Source organism: Phoca vitulina, unplaced genomic scaffold (genome assembly GCF_004348235.1).
Source record: "Phoca vitulina isolate PV1807 unplaced genomic scaffold, GSC_HSeal_1.0 scaffold12, whole genome shotgun sequence".
Lineage (NCBI taxonomy): Eukaryota > Metazoa > Chordata > Mammalia > Carnivora > Phocidae > Phoca > Phoca vitulina.
In genome coordinates, this window is record NW_022589715.1 from 9,015,778 (window position 1) to 9,034,207 (window position 18,430).

General features: G+C 60.6%; 2 protein-coding genes across 7 annotated transcripts in view; one reads left to right on the plus strand and one right to left on the minus strand.

Annotated features, from left to right (window-relative positions):
* The window catches only part of MTA3 (metastasis associated 1 family member 3), a 236,587-nt gene extending 233,585 nt beyond the window's left edge, over positions 1–3,002 (plus strand). For 4 of the 5 annotated variants that reach the window (XM_032410402.1, XM_032410398.1, XM_032410399.1 and 1 more), the window contains 2 exons: positions 166–275; positions 2,931–3,002. In XM_032410402.1, coding sequence (XP_032266293.1) covers positions 166–260 — 95 coding nt within the window. In that variant the 3' untranslated portion in view covers positions 261–275; positions 2,931–3,002. Of the gene's footprint in view, positions 1–165; positions 276–2,930 lie in introns of those variants that run through there. The other variant, XR_004300276.1, reaches the window with a different exon arrangement.
* Positions 3,003–4,732: 1,730 nt separating this feature from the next.
* On the minus strand, positions 4,733–17,970 carry ARID5A (AT-rich interaction domain 5A). 2 transcript variants are annotated; one of them, XM_032410403.1, is made up of 7 exons: positions 17,873–17,970; positions 10,738–10,853; positions 9,114–9,234; positions 8,706–8,758; positions 8,097–8,194; positions 7,668–7,827; positions 4,735–7,254 (listed from the first exon to the last, which is right to left on the minus strand). In XM_032410403.1, the coding sequence occupies exons 1-7, from the start codon at positions 17,874–17,876 to the stop codon at positions 6,016–6,018; spliced, it is 1,791 nt and encodes a 596-aa protein (XP_032266294.1). In that variant the 5' UTR covers positions 17,877–17,970; the 3' UTR covers positions 4,735–6,015. The 2 variants fall into 2 exon arrangements, with proteins under 2 accessions (XP_032266295.1, XP_032266294.1); XM_032410404.1 differs by lacking the exon at positions 9,114–9,234 and having other exon boundaries at positions 4,733–7,254.
* Between the last annotated feature and the right edge of the window lie 460 nt (positions 17,971–18,430).

Here is an 18,430-nt window from a genome sequence, read left to right on the forward strand (position 1 = left end):
GGGGGGGGGGGGGGGGGGGGGGGGGGGGGGGGGGGGGGGGTCAGGCTAGCCAAGCAGAACTGCAGAGAAGGAGGTGATGATTCATGTACATCCAGAACTTTACAGAGCACTTTCACTAAATGCCCACAACTCTTGAGGTAGAAATTACTCACTTCCATATTACAGATGAGGCAATGGAGGCCCAGGGACGTGTATTCACGGGACGTTGCCGGCGCCGCTGCTCTCTGGTCTACCTGGAGGACACACTTCCTCTGAACTAATAGTTCAGAACCCAGGTAAGCACAGGACACAAGATCAGCTTCTCCTCAAAATTTATCCTTGAGCTGAGGCCTACCAGGAGGACTAGCAGCTGAGGCTGAGCCAGGTGGTGCTGGGGAGCCCCCGCGTGATGAGGAAGGGGGCCGGGAGCATTTGCTGGTTCTGGGGGGACGTGAACACTCTCACTCTGGCCTAGTTCAAGCTACCAGAGAGACATCATTGAATTTGGAGTCGGGAAGAGAGGAGCCAGGAGGAAGCCGCTCCAGCCCCCGGATGGCAGTGCCCCAGAGAGGGGGCTGCGTGGATGTCCTCATGTGTGGTTGTTCAGCTCTCCCCGGGGTCTGTGAGCCCCACAGGCTCTTTCCAGCCTGGGTGGGAGTTTCTTGCTGTTGCTTGCAAGTATAAAGGGCCTAAGAACCCTCATTGAACCTGTGGGGGCATCAGTCTCAGGGCTTGTGTTCTGGCTTCCAGCTCCTCGATCTTTCCTCCCCACCCTGCTGCTCCCTCAAGGGGTGGGAGGGATGACAAAGCCAAGCAGGAACCCTGGAGAGGGCTGGAAGCGTGCTGCAGGGAGGGGTGGGGGTGGGGCTGGTGGTGCAGCCACCCTTCTAAGACCCCTGCCTCCGCGGAGCCCCTTCTCCCTGTTCCCTTCAGCGGCCCCTTCCCTCCCTGCGGGTTTGGTGGGGGGAGCTCATAACCAGGCTGGGCAGCGGCTGACACTTGCTGTGCGCTTTCAAGGAGTAGCCAGGGGCCTCGAGGAGCTGGGAAGGTCCTCTCAGGACCAGGAGTGTGTTCAAGGTGCAGCGGTCACCGGCCTTTCGTCAGTCCATAGACCCTATCTGCATCTCATTCTGGGTCACAGAGCAGAACCTGGAAGTGACCGTACTCATTTCACAAATGCACAGATGTGGCCCAGGGAGAGGCAGAGGCTTTGGATAGCTCCGGAGGTGGGCAGGATGGGGTCCCATGCCCCGTCCAGCCCGCCACGGCCTGCCCCTGCTGGCCTGTGCACCAGGGGACGTGCCCAGCAGACGTGGCAACAACCTGACTCTGCCCTGCCGTCTCATCTGGAAGCCCGGCTGAGTTTCCCAGCGGTGACCTTCTTGGAGTCACTGGCTTAGGAAACTCATGTTGGGATAACAAAGAACGAGAGCTGCCGCCTAGTGGCTGCGCAGCAGCAGGACTTCGGCTTGAACGGTGGGAACGGGGAGCCTGGGGTGGACGGGTGGCCTGGCTGGGGCTGGGTCCCTTGGGGTTGAGGACAAGCGGGCCTGGGGGGACTGCAGTGAATGAGCAGGTATACCCTGTCCACCAGGCAGCGGCCACTACCGAGCTCTAGGAAATGGTCTCATGCAGCCAGAAATTCTAATTTTTAAAGAGAAGCCTGATATCCAAAATTTGATGTGAAATCTCTTGATTTTTAAACGCTGGCAACTAGTTACAAAAACATTTATTTAAATTACAGAGGTCAAACAAACTAAACACATCTTCAGGCCACCATCTGCAGGCAGCCCCCGGTCTTGAGCTGAAATGGAAATCTCTTCCCTGGGGGGCTTCCCCTGCCAGCCGCCGTGCCCACCCTGAGACACTCCCTGCCGCTGCCTCCAGGGTGGGACACTTCCCTGTGCCCTGAGGGTGCTGAGCGAAGCCCTGCTTCCAGACCCCGTGGCTCCCCACTGTGAAGGTCACGCCAGGAGGCCCTGATCAGGGCCTTGCTGCAGCCCCTGCTCCCCATCCTCAGTTCTCCACCTTGAAGACACAGAGGGGGGCCTTGCCCCGAACCACTGCTGTGCTCTTGTGCTGATTCCAAAGCTTCCCACACCCTGGCCTCCTCGCAAACCCCCCACCCCACACAACCAACCCTCCCCCCTCCGTGCATGTTTCCACCAACTCACCTGGCAACACAATAGTTTTAGCCACCCCCTCATCCTCCCTCTGAAGCCATTAGGATCTATGGTCCATTGGTCCCACCCGTCCCGGGTCCCTCACTCGTCCCCCCAACTTCCACTCTGGGGCCCCCCCCCATCGTGGTTGTCCTTGCTCAGCAGACTCTCTGGGTGCAGCTCCCATTCCCGCGGGACCCAGCACCTCCCACTCCAACCCCCAGCTCCACAGCCAGTGGCCCCAGGTGGCAGGGAGACCACCCACTGCTGCTAGTCCCACAGACACTCCTGCCACTAGCCTCTTTGCGTGGGAATTGGGACTTTCCAGAAGCTCCATGGCCCTGCCCTGTGCAGCCTTGCTCTCCTGGAGATCTGGAGTTGCCCTTCTCCCTCCTCAGACCTCGCACCCCCAGTGCCCCAGTGCCCAGAGCTCCCTGGGAGAACGAAAGCACTCACTAGGAATGTCCATGCTCCCCCCCCAACTCCAGACCTGCGCTCAGGCATGCTGCCTCTGTCTCTGCGGATGGGCTCCCCGCCACCCCCACCCCCCAGCACCGAGTCCCACCCAGACCACAGGCCTCTTGTGAGCACCAGAGACCAGGACCCTCCTCTGCTACAGCTCACTCTGGGACCCAGAAGGCTCCACACATCCAGCCTCAGCACCTGTCGAACCCCATCTCTCCCCCAGCTCCCCCTGCTCCAACCCCGTAGGTCTTCTAGTTCCTCAGACACACGTGCCCACTCCCACCCAAGGCCTTTGTCGTCCCGGTCCCTCTGCTCTCCCCCCAGGAGCTGCACGGCTCTCTCTGTCACCTCCTCCAGCCATTGCTCAGATGCCACCTTCTACTGAGACCTCCTGGCCACTCTGTTTAAACTCTGCACCCCAGACATGGATGGTGGTGACGGCAGCCCAACACCGTGAATGCTGTCAATGCCGCTGAATTGTACCCTTAAAAATGGTTCAAATGGTAAATATTATGCTAAGTTATATTTTACCACAAAAACAAACTGTACATTCCACTCCCAGCCCTGTTTTTCTCCCTAGTGCTGCACTCCTCTGTATTTCAGTCATTCTACTCCCCCCGTCGAATGTCAGCAACATGAAGGCAGGGGCTTGGATGTTTTGTCCACTGAGGTGTCCACCCCAACACGTAAAACAGTGCCCAGCACCTGCTAGGAATAGACGCTCAGTGTCTGTCAAATGCCTGACACATGGCCTTCTCCTTGAACTGTCACCAGGCAAAGGGGCGGGGATTGTAGGGATGTCCCTTCCAGAGTCGCCCCACTCACTGCCGCCCTCATTCCGATCTTGGTACACGTGCTGCCAAAGCCCGCCCTTGCCGCCACCCTCAACAGCTTGAATGCCACGGCCCCGCAACCTGGTTTATGCCCCAAACGTAGGTTCTGGCCAGTCCCCAGGGCAGAGTCGGGGACCGTCGGGACCCAGCAGGAAGGCAAAGGGGTGAGTGTGAAAAGCAAGACGACCTGGAGCGCACCTGTCCATTTAGATGGAAGCAGGTGCACGACGCCCTTGCAAGGAGTCAGGCACTCCCAGCAGCCGCGGCTGAAGCTAACTGAGCTCTCAGAGCTGTTTCCTCATTTGTAAATCAGGATGGTACCTTCGCCGGGAATTGTGAGCGGCGAGTGAGGAAAATCACGTAAAGTGGCACACGGGAAACGCAGAGCACAGAAGTGTTCCAAGAAGCATGCCCACATTAAGCTCTGGGGATTTGCTGACGCCCCAGCAAGGGTGGCGGCCTCCTGCCCAAGGACCAGGCTTGGCCGGGGCCGCCGCTCAAGGAAAGGTGTAGTCCCCGGAGCAGCCTCCAGAGGGCACCACCAACACAGCTCCGAACCTTCTGTGCCCAAGTTCTGCCGCCAGGCGCACACCTCCCACCTCTGTGCCAGAGCGAGGCCGCTGTGGCTTTGCAGATGGAAGGGACCCCAGCGACCCTGCCCCATCTCAGGCGGGACCCTGCACAGAACAAGTAGCCCTCGCCTCCCCCTTCCCCAGGGGGATCTGACCCCATAGCCTGTGGCCCGGCACCCAGGGCTCTTGCAGTGAGGGTGGCAGGAGAATTCAGCCCTCCCACCCCAACTGTCCGCCACTCCAGAAGCCTGCAGAGATGGGCAGCATGTGGGTGTGTGTGGGAACTGGGGGCTCGGGACTGGAGGTCAGGTAGCTACTCGGGCTGCAACCTGGCATTGCCCAGGAGGGAGGTGGGGAATTGGGGGACCCCCCTGCAGAGCCAAGAACGGTGACTGCCACCCTCTGGCTACCCCATCGCTGGCCCCGGCCTGTGCCCCATCTGAGCTCCCCCTCCACAGGCAGCTTCCAGAATCGGAGGCTGGAGGCAAGAGGCGGCTGGATGGGATGCCTTTAGCCTGGGTAGCCCACCCCCTGGTGCTAGATATGTTGTGTGTGCCCTGGTCCAGGTTCTGTCCTACTCAGTGGTGGCATTGGGCAAATAGAGCCCATCCCTGGCCTCAGCCTACTCATCCGTTAACTGTGTAGGGCGGGGGGGGGGGGGGGTGGCTGTCATCACATAGATTGCCCCTCCCATGGCCTGAGCTCCTGAGTGTCTCAGTAGGCAGGGCAAGTTCCAGCGGGGGAGGTCAAAGGCCACCGCTGACCAATGTGAGGCTGGCGGTTGGGGGCCTGGCCCCACACCTACTACCCCTGCATCCATCAGACTGCCTCAGGCTGTGGCGCCTGGCAGGGAGAACAGGCAGCCTGGGGAGGGGAGGGAAGCCTCGGAAAGGGGTCCTACCTCCCTCCTACTGAGACAGATGGCCCCCCCTGCTCCCCAAACAGAGCCTTAGGAAGGAGGGTGTTAGGCTGCAGGGTTTGAGCCCCCAGAGCAACCGTGGCTGAGAACGCAGATGCCCAGGCCAAGATCCTGGCTGCTTCACTCCCCTTTGCCTCTTGGCGCCTCCCCCGCCAAGAACATCCTGGTCCATCTCTGTGCAGCACGCGAGGGGGAGTGGGATGGGGGCTTTGGGAGGAATCAGCAGCAAGCCCTGTGAGCCCATCACCAAGACAGACCAAGTCAGGTTCCCTGCTCACCCCCTCTGCCCCCAGGGGGGCTGCTACCAGCTGCAGGGCTCATCCTACCGTTCACCGGGGTCCTGTGGCTTTTGTCCTCTGGATACTGGAGTCAGAGCCTAACTCTGCTGTCACTTCCTTGCTGGGGGAACAAGGGCAAGTCGCCAGCCCTCTCTGAACGTCAGACCCCCACCTGTATGATGAGGAAGGTAACAGGCAGCTGTGCTGAGACTCTCCTATGAAAGTGGGTAGAAGGCACAGGATAAAGGTCACCACCCGCTGAAGTATCAACAGGAGGCTGAGTTCTGCTTTGGGTCCCGCTCTTCGGTGGGGGCGGGGGCATTTCAGATCTGAGTGGCTGCTCGTAGGTCTCCCTCTTTGGCTCCCCCAGCCATGAGCACGCCCCAGCCTCCCCTGCCCCCGGGAAGGTCCGCACCATGCACACCTCAGGGCCAGGTGGATTCACGTTGGTCTTTTATTGGATTTTCCATGGGCAGCCTGGATACCTCAAGCTGCTACCCAGCGTCTCAGCCCTTCAGCACGTTCCTGGCTTCCACTCTGGGAACCTAGCTGGGGGCTGCCAGCCGGGCACTGTCTTCTCCCGATGCCCCGCAACAACTGGGGCCCCGGGCTTAGGCTGCTTCCTTGAGACAAACCCGGTTTTCCCACGGCCTCCCTCTTTGTGCCAGGCCGCCCAGACAGGGGCGCGTTCCTGCACTGCGCACAGCCAAGCTCTCCTGGGCACTAGGCTCCAGCCCAGACCCCGGGCAGTGCCCCCCCAGCACAGGCCATTTCAGACCCTGCACAGCACAGCACTGGGGCTCGGACCTAAAGCTTGGTGTTGAGGTGGAAGAAGTGGGGTGCTGCGTAGGTGGTGGCAGGTGGCACGTGCCATGCAGATGAGGCTGGGCAAAGTCTGTGGCGAAGGGTGCTGTCGAAGGACGCCGGGGGGAAGTGCATCAGACCCGTGGCCATGGGGGAGGGCGCTGTCGTGGCCAGGAAGTGGGCCGGCAAGGCAGGGATGACCAGGGGGCTGAAGGGGAGCGTGGCCTGGCCCTTTAAGTGGTCCGGGGTGCCGGCAAAGTTCAGCGGGCAACGCAGCATGGTGCCCCTATAGGCCTCGGGGAGGGCAGGCCCCAGCGCTGGGCCCAGCAGGCAGGACACGGCCAAGCCAGACCCCATGGATTTGGCCCCACACTCCTTGGTGTCCACCTCCTTAAGAAAGGGAGACACAGCCCGCAGTTTTTTGCCGCCATGGGCCAAGCCCTCTTCTTCCAGGCTGCGCTTCTTGCTCAGGCCTGGGCTGCTAGGGAAGGTAGCGAGGGGAGCAGGGCTCTCGGCAGGGACCTTGGCCATGGGGGACACCCAGCAGGCTTTGGGCTTGGGGTAGGGGCTGCCCCTTCTAGAGCTGCCTTTATGGAATGCAGACGGGCGGTTGGCGTCCCCGCCCCACACCAGCTGGGGCTCCTTCACCGCCAGGCCCTCCTCTTTGCCAGGAGGCCCCAAGAGCACCCCATCTTTAAAACTGGGCAAGAAGTCCCGGGGGTGCTGGCTGACAGGCTTCACCACCTCAGTGGGGTACGCATGGAAACAGCCAGTGAAGATGGGGGCTGGCAGGCGGGGACCCGCTTGAGCCTCCTCCCTGAGGCTGCCACCAGGGGCCTGTAATCCCTCCTGAGGGGTCAGCCGGTGCCTGGAGTTCTCAGCTGGCCTTCCCGGGCTCTGCGGACTTCCCGGCACGAGAACAGCTGGGGATGCCTGGGGGTCCCCATGGGGACTGCCTGCCCCATGGCGACAGCCCTCCTCCTGGCACTGCAAGGCCTCTGCCTTGCTCACCTGGGCCAGGAGCTTCTTTTTGGCCAGTGGAGACATGATGCCGTGGGCTCCTTTGCAGTAGAAGGTGGCCAGGAGCCGCTTGTAGGCCTCAGGACAGCCTCCGGCACCCACGAAGGGCAGAGAGGGCCCCAGGGCCGGGCCTGGCTGTTCCGGGCCCTCCCGGGGGGGCTCCTGGCTGGGAAGCCACGCCAGGTCAGGGGCGGCGTCGGTTTTCGTCTTTCCAGGCACCATCTAGAAGGAGAAAAGGCCATGCCTCAGTGCTGGCTGTGAGCCGTGTGCCCTGACGGGGGGTGGGGGGGTGGCAGGGAGGACCCCATGGCAGCAGGGGCGCAGAGGCGTACCCAGAAGCCTCTGTGAGAAGTTCCCCAAAGGCATCCTGGCCTCTGAACAGACACAGCCTGGCATCAGGACACAGGGCCTGGTGACCAAGGTGCAGACTGGAGTTCAGACCCGACGTGGCCCCTCATTTGAACTTGCGCAACCATTGCCCCTGAGCAGCCCCCTGCCGCCCCCCCCCCCCCCCGGCCGATCTGCCCTCAGAGCAGGTTCTGGGTATCCCCGGCAGGGAGCTCTGCATCCATGGCGCGGGCAGGGAGAGGGAGGCCCAGCGTCTGCTGGTGGCCCCAGGCGGGCTCAGGCCTTACCTGGTCCAACCACTTCTCCTCCTTGGCCTTCTTCGGCTTCTCAGGGGCCCCGTCATCCCCCCGGGGCTCCTTGGCCATCTTGTACTGCTTCCTGGGCTTGGACGGGGGCAGCGGCTTGTCGTCCTCCCCCTTCAGATGCCGCACGTACGGGAGCACCAGCCTGAGGAGGAGGCCCGCGTGTACACCAGGAGGCAGGCCTGGAGGCACGCGCCACGCCTCCCAGCTGTCTGGGCCCACCCGGCCTCCCCGCACCGGGGACACCCCTGCCGGCCCCCGGGGCCCGCAGCCCGGCCGCCTCGCAGAGCTCCGGGCTGGGATGAGCACAGCGCACACCGCTCAGGCAGCTCGTGGTGTGTGCCCACCACACCCCGCTCCCGGCCCCACTCGGGGCTGAAGGGTCCTGGAGCCGGGGTCTCCGCCCAGCCGTACCTCTCGTAGTGGCGGCGTGTGCACGTGGCCGCACTCGTGCTGCCCGGGCTGCCCCCCAGCTCGTCGTACACGTTCTTCCAGAGGCGGCGGCCCGTCACCTGCAAGGGCACCACGTGAGGGCACGAGCAGCGCGTGCTCCCCTGGCGGGGGGGGGGGGCGTCCTGGCAGCTCCAGGCCCCCACTTGGCAGGGATGGGGGCAAGGACTGCAGTTTTGCAGCTGCTTCTCCAGCAGCAGGGGGTGGGGGTGAGGTTGGGAGGAAGGGGGGCTCCCCTGGCCGCTAGCCCGGTCTCCCTCCCAGGGGCCGCCGCCTGACTGCTGGCCCCGCAGCTTTCCCGGCACGGGGGCACGGGGCAGACAGAACAGATGGGAAGACAGGAAAACTTGCTGTGAGCAGCAAAGTACCAGTGGGCAAGACAGGCCTCCCCCCGCACAGCATGCAGGAGAGCTGCGGAAGCGGCAGGACCTGGGACCCCGTCTCTTCCTCCTGTCTGGCTGTGAGGACAGCTCTGTCCCCAGACAAGGCTCTTCCTCCCCGGGTCCCCACATGGCACAGTGTGGATGGGCTGCGGGATGCCACATGCTGAGGACTCAGAGGTCCCCTCCTTACCATCTCATAGGCCCCCAGCTTCTCCACTGCTTTGTAGATTTTCCACAGGTTAACTGGAGAAGAGAGAGGGCAGGGCCCCTGTCAGTCTCTGTGGGAGGAAGGGGCAGCCAGCAGCCCATTCCCATGGACCTGTCAGGTGGGCACGGAACCAGCAAGCGCCCGGACAGGGCCACCGCAATGGATGGCTGGGCCAGGCCCCGAGCACTGGGGGCCCGGTGGCCGGTGAGGACAGAAATCCGGCCCCACCCACTGCAGCCCTGCGCCTGGGGTGGGGGGTCCTTTCTGTGTGCAACCCCTGTCGGCTGGCATCGCCCAGGGCTGCCCAGAGTGGAGGTGCCTGCCCGACACCCTGCCTGGATGGGACCCCCTGCCGGGCTCCCCCTCCCTGCCTGCACCCCAGGGACGCACTCTGCTTGAAGCCGAGATGGGGCACCCTCTCGATGGGCGTGTGTCGCTCCTTCATGAACTTGTAGAGGCTGACCAGGAAGGCCTGCTCCTCCTCCCGCTCCCCGCCTGCCTCGGGGGAGTCCTGGGGAAAGAACAGGAGGCATTGGGGTGAGCCCCCAGTTGGTGGGTGGCTGGGGACAGGCGGAACGGCTGGCTGCTGGGGCGGGAGGGGGGTGCGGCCCCCAGCCCCAGGCTCCCACAGGAAGCAGCAGGCCCCCGGCGCCCAGCTCACAGCTCTGGGCTGGAGTGCCTGTGTCTGGCATCAGAAAGGTACAGCCGTCAGCTGTTAGCGCCCAGGACCCACGGTCAGGGTCCACCGGGGCCCGGCTCCAGCGACGGCCAGCGGAGCAGCCCCGCAGCTTCTCGGGCTCTCTGCAGGCACAGACCGCCTCTCTGCCTTGCTCTAGATTTGCTGTGTCTGCATCTCAGCTCCTCTACCAGACTGTGAGCTCCTGGTGGCGGCCTCAGACTGTGGTCAAAGCCGAAGGAACAAAGTGCCCGGTGTTTTCTGGCACTGCGGGGTCGCGTGTCCCCCGAGCCTTTGCCGTGGTGGGCTGCCTCTCTGAGCCGCCAGTCTGCGTGCTGCATCCAGGGCGGCGAAGCCCCATCCCGGGTTCCTGACACCCCGCTGTCAGATGCGCAGGACTTTCGGTTTCTGCTTCCAGAGGGGCAATTTCTGCCAAGGCTATTCATTTGGTTGGTGGCTCAGGGCAGAGGGGTATGGTTGGGCTGGGACCCAGGGCTTGGAGAACAGACAGCTCCCAGGTCCTGGATGGGGAGGCCCCAAACACCGGAAGGACGTAAGTCATCGGGGCCGGGAACAATACAGAGGGCCGTGTGTTCCCCAAATATTCGAGTACCATTGCAGTGTTTCTGACCCCTGATAACAAATGGCACACGAACTCACGAGTCACCTAAGAAACCGTAACCTATGGGGGGCCCCCGGCAGCTGGTCTGGTGCAGGCCTCAGAAGGAAGGCACTCTCACGGCCGCTCTTCCCGTGAATCCGCTCTTCCACGCAAGCTGTTAAGAACTGTTAGCATCTGCAGCTACTCTTCTACGTGGATCAGGATTCTTACTCCAGACTGTGCCACCAAAGCAAGCGGCCAAAAGGAGTGGATGTTGAGGCCAGTGCTCCACGTCACCCACGTCACCCATGGCTCCCTCTCAGACTACACTCACCAAAATGGCCTCAGTGGTCTTACTGAGTGACTTTGATATCCACGCTGTGAACTTGGAGGGATGCATGGATGTACGTGTGGCTTATCCTAAAAGAGTGCTTTTATCTGTTTTATTGATCAGGGTTCCAGGCAAATCATTTGCTAAAAGGGTTCTGCTAGGAAAACTAAGTCTGAAACCCCTCCCAGGGGTGACGGGCGGGTCCTCCTGTCCCGGGCTCCCAGCTCCCACACCTCCTGATGCGGGCCCGAAACCGCAGGGCTGGGTCCCTCTCCTGGCTCTGCAGGCTGGAGGTAGGGAACACACCCTCCTGAGAGCTTGGGGAGTCCCCAAGTTCACCTGGGAAGCTGTGCACAGGGGAGGGGGGAGGGCAGGGAGGAGGCTCCCCAGGGGTCGCCCAACTCACCTCCAGATGGACAGGGCTCTGGCTTCTGCTCTGCTCAGCATCGGGTTGGGGGGACACAGATGGGTCTAGGGGATCACCCTCCTCTGACTGTTTCCTTTTCGCTTTGACAGGAGGTGCTGCAAGGAGAGGAGCAAAGGGGAGGGGGATAGGGGAGGGAGGGAGAGAGAGAGCACTTGAGATGCAGGCCTGAAGAACAGGCAGTGAGGAGAGGTCCTCCAGGAGAGGTGGTGGGTCCTCCCGTCCTCCATCAGAACCTGCCAGGTGGGAAGCGACTTCTTCCTTCTGCCCCCTGGCTCCTGACTGCACGCAAGCTGGCCCTCCACACGCAAATACGGGCTCACCCTGGTGGCCCACTCTGCCCTCCCTCCTCTCTGCGGGGCTCACCCCCAACCGGGCCCCACGCCTGCTGCTGTTCCTTCCTCTGTTCCAGCCAGCTACCCACGTTGAGGGAGGGAGGGAAACCCTAAACCACCCGGGGTCAAGTCAGAGGAGGGTGAAGGGTAGGGCTGTGGTGCTCAGGGAAATCCTGTCTCCAAAACCTGCCCCACACTCAGGCAGAACGTTTTCACAGCACCTCAGCCGAACTGGGAAAGCGGCTGAGGTTCCCGTGTTTGTGAGTCCGAAGGCACCAGGGCAGTGCTTGGATCCTCCAGGAATCATCGAGAAGACTGGAAGCTCCTGGTTATGAAACATCGGATCTTTCCAGGGGCGCCCGCAGAACTCTAACTGCCCCTAATGAGGCCATTTACTCCTCCCACCCGCAAGGGTCTGGTAACCCTTCAGGTCTCACCTGACAAGCCACTTCCTCTGCGCGGCCCTTCTCAGCCCCCAGCCGAGCACAGCACTCCTGCCCACCGCCCCAGTTCAGTGAGGCCTGCCAGCACCCCGCACAGTGGGTGCCAGGTGTCAGGGAGAGGGAGCGAGTCTCCCAACAACCTGCATGGGGTAGGGCTGGATTTTACTGAGGGCAGCCATGAGCTGATGGCTGCAGAAACCCGCAAAAACCCCCGGAACGGGGAACCGGCCTCAGGCGCGCTGACGGACGGGCAGGGCACCTGAGCTCGTGCCCCGGAGCCCACGTCTCAGATCACCCTCTCTTTCCTTCTAACCCGCCTTTCCTTTTTGTTAGCCTCGTGTGAACGGTCCTATTCTCCTGATTTGCTCCAGCTCAGGAAATCCTTCCTGCTGGCACCTGTGAGTCCCCTCCTGTCCTAGAGAGAAAAAGCATCTCCATAACAACCATAAACCCAGACCAGCGTGACCCCCGAGGCCAGAGCCTCTGGCCACACGTCCCCTTCAGTAGCTGCTCACCCAAGGGCTTGCGCCGCCTGGTTCCTGCCGGGGGGGCCCTGGCTCTTCCCCGTATGCGCTCTTATTTAGTCCCAGGAGGGAGCTCATGTTAAAGAGGCAGAAACTGAAGCCAGAGAGGCTTCCTAGGAGACCCAGGCTCAAAACGAGGTCTGTCTGACCACCAGGCCAAGTGGTCGGGCCTGGCCACCACTGTGGCTGCTATTGTTACCACCAGGATTTGCAGAGCCTTGATGGAGAGTCCAAATAAGCCTGGAGGAGAAACCCATGCGAAAGCTTGTCAAAAAGAAAGACACTCGGGCCTTCCTCTCAGGCTGGCTTCTGACCAATCAAGACATGGTCAATATCCAGAAATAACTAAGTGTTAACAACTGAATCCCCCACCCCGCCCAGCAGGCTGATGCCTTTCTTCCTGAGTTCTCGGGTGACTCTGTGCCTCAGTCTTCACTTCTGCGAAACGGGAGAGAAAGACCCTTGAGTCCTTTGCTCACTGCCCCCAAATTGGTGAAGTCTCCCGGGTCACTGGCGCACCTGCTTCCATCAGCTCTTCTCCTTGCTGCCCACCCACCCTGTTTTCACACCCTCTCTGCCTTCTTTCCCCCGGTCCAGCTTCAAAGGACTCTCTCCATCCTGAGTCCTCCATGGGGTGTTACGGCGGCTTCTCACTGGAGCCTGCCTGCAAGCTTGCTACGTGCCCCTGCAAGTTGCACCCTTGGCCTCCAAAGAATAAGGTGGTAGGACCAGGGCCCATTAGAATCACCAGGGAGCATTTTAAGGACACTGATGACTGTGTCCCCCACCCCCCGCCCCAGTTTGATTTAAGGTTCTGCAAGGGGCATCAGAGTTTAAAGCTCCCCAGCGGATCTCAAAGGGCAGCCAGTTTGAGAGCCACCGGGCCTGAGGACCTCTGTCCCTTCTGCCTGGTTCCAGAGTCGGTGAGCTCTGCCTGGGCCACACTGAGGGAAACCTCCTGGAGTCGGGTACTCAGATTACCTGGAAAGGAGGTCACCAATCTGAGCTGTTTAACCCCAGACAGGAAAAGGATTCGGGCTCTTGCCTAGAGCCACAAAGGGAAACGCTCTCTTTATCTCTGTGTCCAGCTGAGTCCCCAAATGAACTCAGCCTCCCTCCTCTCCCAACCAGGCTAGCTAGCATGCTCTCTGCCCTGGCAGGGCCTCCTGGGCCCCCTGCTTCCACAGCCTTAGCTGAGGGAGAGCACCCCTTTTTCCAGGAAGCCCTCTGTCCTGTCCCTGGCTCCCCTAAACCCTCCCTTCCCCAGTCATTTGTAGACCAGGGTTCCAGATAATCTTCATTTGGAAAAGGGTTCTGCTAGGAAAACTAAGTCTGAGACCCCTGCCTGCCAGGCTCCCAGCTCTCCCACCTTCCAATGCAGCCGACACAGGGCTGGGCTGCTCTCCTGGCTCTGCAGGGGAGGGAAGCGGCTTAGGGACCAGCGATCCCAGGCTCCCAGCCACATCCAGCCTGCAAGAGGCAGGAGAGTCCCACTTGCTCGGGAGTGAATGCCGCTGCCAGGAGCCACTGAGTTCCTGTCCTGCTCTCGCCCACAAAGCCTCCCATGCCCTACTGTAATGGGGAGGTGGATCCATTTTGCTTTTTCCATCCAGGAAGCAATAATGATAATAATGGTGATGATTATTTCATTGTTTACTTTGAACACATCTGGAATCTATAAGGTGTGAGATAGGGATTTAATCATATTTCCCCCCAGTGGTGAGGTGGTACCAATAGAGACTGAGTGATTCCCTTCCCCCAATGATTTGAAATGCTACTCTCCCCATAATCTAAAGGCTGATAAGGAATATATTTGAAACTGTTTCTGGACTTTTCCGTTCTGTTTCATTCACTGTGGTAGGCCGGCACTGGTGCACACTGTTTTAACTGTAAAACAGCTTACTATCCAGAGGACAAGTTCCCCCATCATTAGTCTTTTTAAATCATTTTTTTCTGAACTTCAGGATAATTTTATCACATTCCCTTAAAAAAAGAAAACAAACCACTGGGGTTTTGGTTGAATTGCATTTAAATTTAGCAATTACTTTGAAGAAAAGTAACACCTTTCTGATACGGCATCTTCCTTTTTCAGGACTGCACATCTCCACAGATTCAGGTCTCCCCTTGCTGTCCTCAGATGTTCCTTCTTAAAGGCCCTGTGTGTTTCCTGTTGAGCTTATTCCTCAGGTTTTGTGCAGCTAGATAATAGTGTGAGAAAGCTTTGGTAACCTACAGTAGGACTTGGTCCACAGCTGCTGAGGTTTCCTCCTGCCGCTGTTAGGGAGAGGACAGGGGGCTGCTGGTTGGGCCAGGATATAAGCCCCTGACCCCTGGTGACCCAGTGCCTCACTGGGCAGTGAGGAGGGGCGGCAGAGTGCTGGGCAGGGGGAATGCCCAAGGCCCTTCTGGCATTGGGAACCTGATTTCTGTTTAACTCCACGGCTTGTGTTGAAGTCAAGCTTAACACCCAGGTCCGAAAACCACAGCAGTGAACAGGTTGGTTTAAGTCACTAACTCCAAAAGAGGCTGCTCCCCGAAGGCTGCTTGTTCTCAAGCCATTCCCTACTTCCCTCTCCGTACCATACACTCCACCACCTCCAATCAGTGCTCCTGGTGGGCCCTGGACTAGGCATTTTTGGACACTGCTTCACAGAATCTAGCCACCCAATGGATACTATGTCCCCCTTTTTACAGATACAACACATAAGGATCCCAGAGGTTCAATAACTCGCCTGAGGTCACGCAGCTTCCTAGTGGCAAAGCTGGGATTCAGAACCAGTGCAATCTGACTGTCCCAAGGCTCTGAACCCTGAGATCTAGGGTTTTTAATGGAAGCAGGGAGTCCCCAAGCTCCTTATCTGCTCAAAGGGTGTGGGCTTGCTTCTTGCCCCGAGTGGGTTTGCCTCTGCTGAGAAGCTGAAATCAGATAGGCGTGGGGTAGGAGAGACAGGAAGGGGCTCTGTCTCCAAAGAGGTGCATCTTTCACCAAATCAGCCACTGCTTCATTACTGCTTGTTTCCCCATCCATAGGTGGGTGTGCTGGACCCCCATGCATCCGATGTTCTAAGAACAAAGTGAGAAATAAGGCTTCCCACACAAACCACAGCCAAGTGTGTGCGTGTGCACACATCCCCCACAGGGAGATCTGAGGTCTGCCTGTCCTGCTCACTCCCCTCTGTGTCTCACCGTCCAGAGCACTGTGGGGGCAGGGGACAGGTGCTCCATAAACAGCCACAGGGGTGCAGTATGAGCTACTTGCTCTCAGATGCTCCCGGTACAGAGAGGGGCTTGGGCTGTGACTAGTTCAAGGCCACAGAGCCTGTCAGAGACCTAGTGCCAGACTGCACCGCCTATAGGTATCTCCTCGCTCTCTCTCTCCCTCCCTCCCTTTCCCGCTCCCTCCCTCCCCCCTCCTCTCTCGGCCGACCCGCCCCATTCACCCTTGGTGTGATGGGAAGGAAGTAACACTTCCTTTCATGAAAAGTCACCCACTGGGAGCACTGCGTCAATTACGACAATAATGGTAAGGGCAGTCCCAATAACAACCAGCAGAAACGGCCCCACCTCGCCCGAGGTTGTTGGCTTAAGTTTCTCTTAGTTTGAGCCGGAGCTGAAACAAAGACAGCCTTTGAGGCGGCCCGTCCTCTCTGTGGCCCAGGAGCCGGCTGCCTGGCAGAGGAGGCTCGGCGTGGAGCTCTCTCCAGGGGGCAGTTTGGGGAGGGAGGAACTGCAAGGGGCTGTGCTCCAGCCAGCACTGAGGACAGCCGAGCGGGACATGGGACCCCTGAAGGCACAGGGTCCAGCTTCTGCCCCAGCCCTGCCTCAGTGTCCCAGCCAGGGCATGGGGGACGCAGGGTTTGAGGCAGTGGGGGCCAAGATGACAGTCTTGAGAGGAATATAGAAAGGGAGGGGTCATGGGGGCTCCAAATGTAAGACTACCATCTCATAACTCCTCTGGGATGCCTGTCCCCCTTTTGCCAGCTCTGGTATGTCCTAAAAGACCCTATTCCGGACTAGGCTGACTCCCCACTGTCCTGTCTCTCCAAGTCTGGGAGGTATTGGTAACAGTAACAGTTCCACCTATGGATGGTTTCCTATGTCCCCATGAACTATATTCCAGGTTCCCATTCCACCGTGGCTTGTCCAAGACATGGCCCAAGAGCAGAGACACAGCCAGGATGGGAGGAAGGCTGCCTAACTGCTGCCTGGGGCACGCCATGGCCTACTGCTTTTCCACCGCCCACCCCCACACCCAGAGACCCCGAGGGCCTACCAGGGAGTGTGGGCAGTACCTGGCCAGTTTACCACCAGGTAACAGGAAAGCAAGAGGGAGGGGAGAGGTGTTGGAGGCCTGCCTCTCCCTCACTGCCAGACCTCACTCTGAGCCTCAGTTTCTCTGACTGGATATCAAAGAAAGAGGGCCTGATCCTCTGAGGTCCTTCCTACCTCTGCCACTCCGAGTTCTAGCCCCGGGCGGGTGCCCAGGATTCTGGTGGAGTCTGGAACTCCACTCTCTGGGGCCAGACTCTCTAGACACCATCTCCCACCCCTCCGTTGCCGCGGCGGGCATGTAGGCGCAGAGACGCTGACACCAACAGTGGTCCTCCGGAGGGGGCGGGAAGCACCTGTTAGCCTCCCCTTGGCCCCGCAGACTCCTCCCGGCCGGCAAACCACCCTGCAAACAAAGGGCCGCTGGGCCCGGCCAGCGCAGTGCCCCCGGACCTGCACCCTGAGCCCTCGCGGTCCGGCGCTTGGAAAGCCCCGCCACCCTCCCACCCACGTCGGCGGGGCTGGGGGACCTGAATCCCGCCTGAGGGCGCCCCCCCGGGACACTCTGCGGAGGGACCGAGATGCGGCCACTCCGCAGCTCCGGCCGGCCGAGCGCGAAGCCAAACATCTCTCCTCGCACACTCGCTGCCTGAGCTTCAACTCTCACCCCCCATCACTCCCGGGGCCGCCACCCTGTCCCTTCTGGGGACCCGAGGAAAGAGAAGAAAAACATAAGAAAGAAGACGACAGCAAAGAGGGAAGCTACCTCTTTCCTGCCAGGGGGCAGAAGAGGATGGACAGGAGACAAGAATAAGAGAGAACGGAGAGGAAAAGAGAAAAGGGAAGAGAAAAGAGAAAGAGAAAGGGTAGGGGATGGGAAGCCGGTAACCGCCGAAGGATCAGAACACCCCTCTGCTGAAAGAGGAACAGTTGATTCTTCAAAGTGCGTTGAGCAAGTTCTTCAAAACCCGCGCAGAGTCACTTTCAGGAAACGTCGGCCGCAGTGGAAAGCGCCCCGCGCGCGCCCAGGGACCCCGGTGCCTCTTCTCGGCGGCGCCGGCGAGTTCTGAGAACCCCGGGGATGGGGCGGGGCGGGGGGGCAAATGGGGGCGGGGAGGCAGAGAAACTGCTGCGGACAGCCTGTCACAACAAATTAGCTGAGACCAGCTCGAGATTGAAACCACAGCAGGAAGTGGGATGACAGAACCGTATAGGACTTGGTAAATTTCAGCCAAAAGACGACAAAAAGAGTTTCGAGATAAACGTCCGGGAAGCCCCTGGCCGCCAGAACTTTTTGTCTCTCCTTTTTTTCGAAGAGTGTGCGCCGACACCCAGCCTCACCCCTCCCGCACAGGGCGAAGGGCGCTGGCGCCCCAGGCCGGGCTAGGTCGCCGGCGCCTTCGCCCCGGAGTCCACCCCCGGCCCCGCTCCGCCCCTCCTAGCGGCCCCGACAGCCACGAGGGCCCGGAGGGGATCTGGCAGGGCAACCTCGCCCCCTCTGCGGGGCCCCCAGCCCCGTCCCGGGACAGGTCACGGAGCCGCTTACCCATGGCCCGGCGAGGTCCCTCGGCGCCCGCCCGAGGCCCTCCGCACGCCCGGCTCTCCGACCCCGCGCTCTCCGCGCAACTGGCCCGAGGCGCCGCAAGCCTGCCGCCTCCCCGCCGTCCCGCCCCGCCCCGCCCGGGCACCGCCCCCGCCCCGCTCTGGGCTCCGGTTGGTGGGCCCAATTCTTCCGCGCGGGGGCGGAGGCCGCCCCCTGAGCCCGGGGGCCTCTGGGAGTTGTAGTGAGCTTTCCGTCTCCCCGGGCTCTGAGACCCAGGTACCTGAAGTAGGCTCTTCGCCTAGAGGGGCTGAGGCAGGACACCCAGGAATCACTGCTGCCTGTGCCTCAAGACTAGTTCCAAAACTAGTCTTGGAAAATTCCTCCTTGCTCGTCAGTAGGGCACTGGGGCAGAGTGGGGTGAGCAAAGTGCTTCTGACTTTGACTTGAACTGGGTCATGGGTATTTTCCAACTCCCACCCAGACCAACACAGAAGTAGAGGTGGTTGGTGTTAGCTAAACAAGGCCCCCAGCCCAAACTAGCAAGTAAGTCCTTTGGTCAAA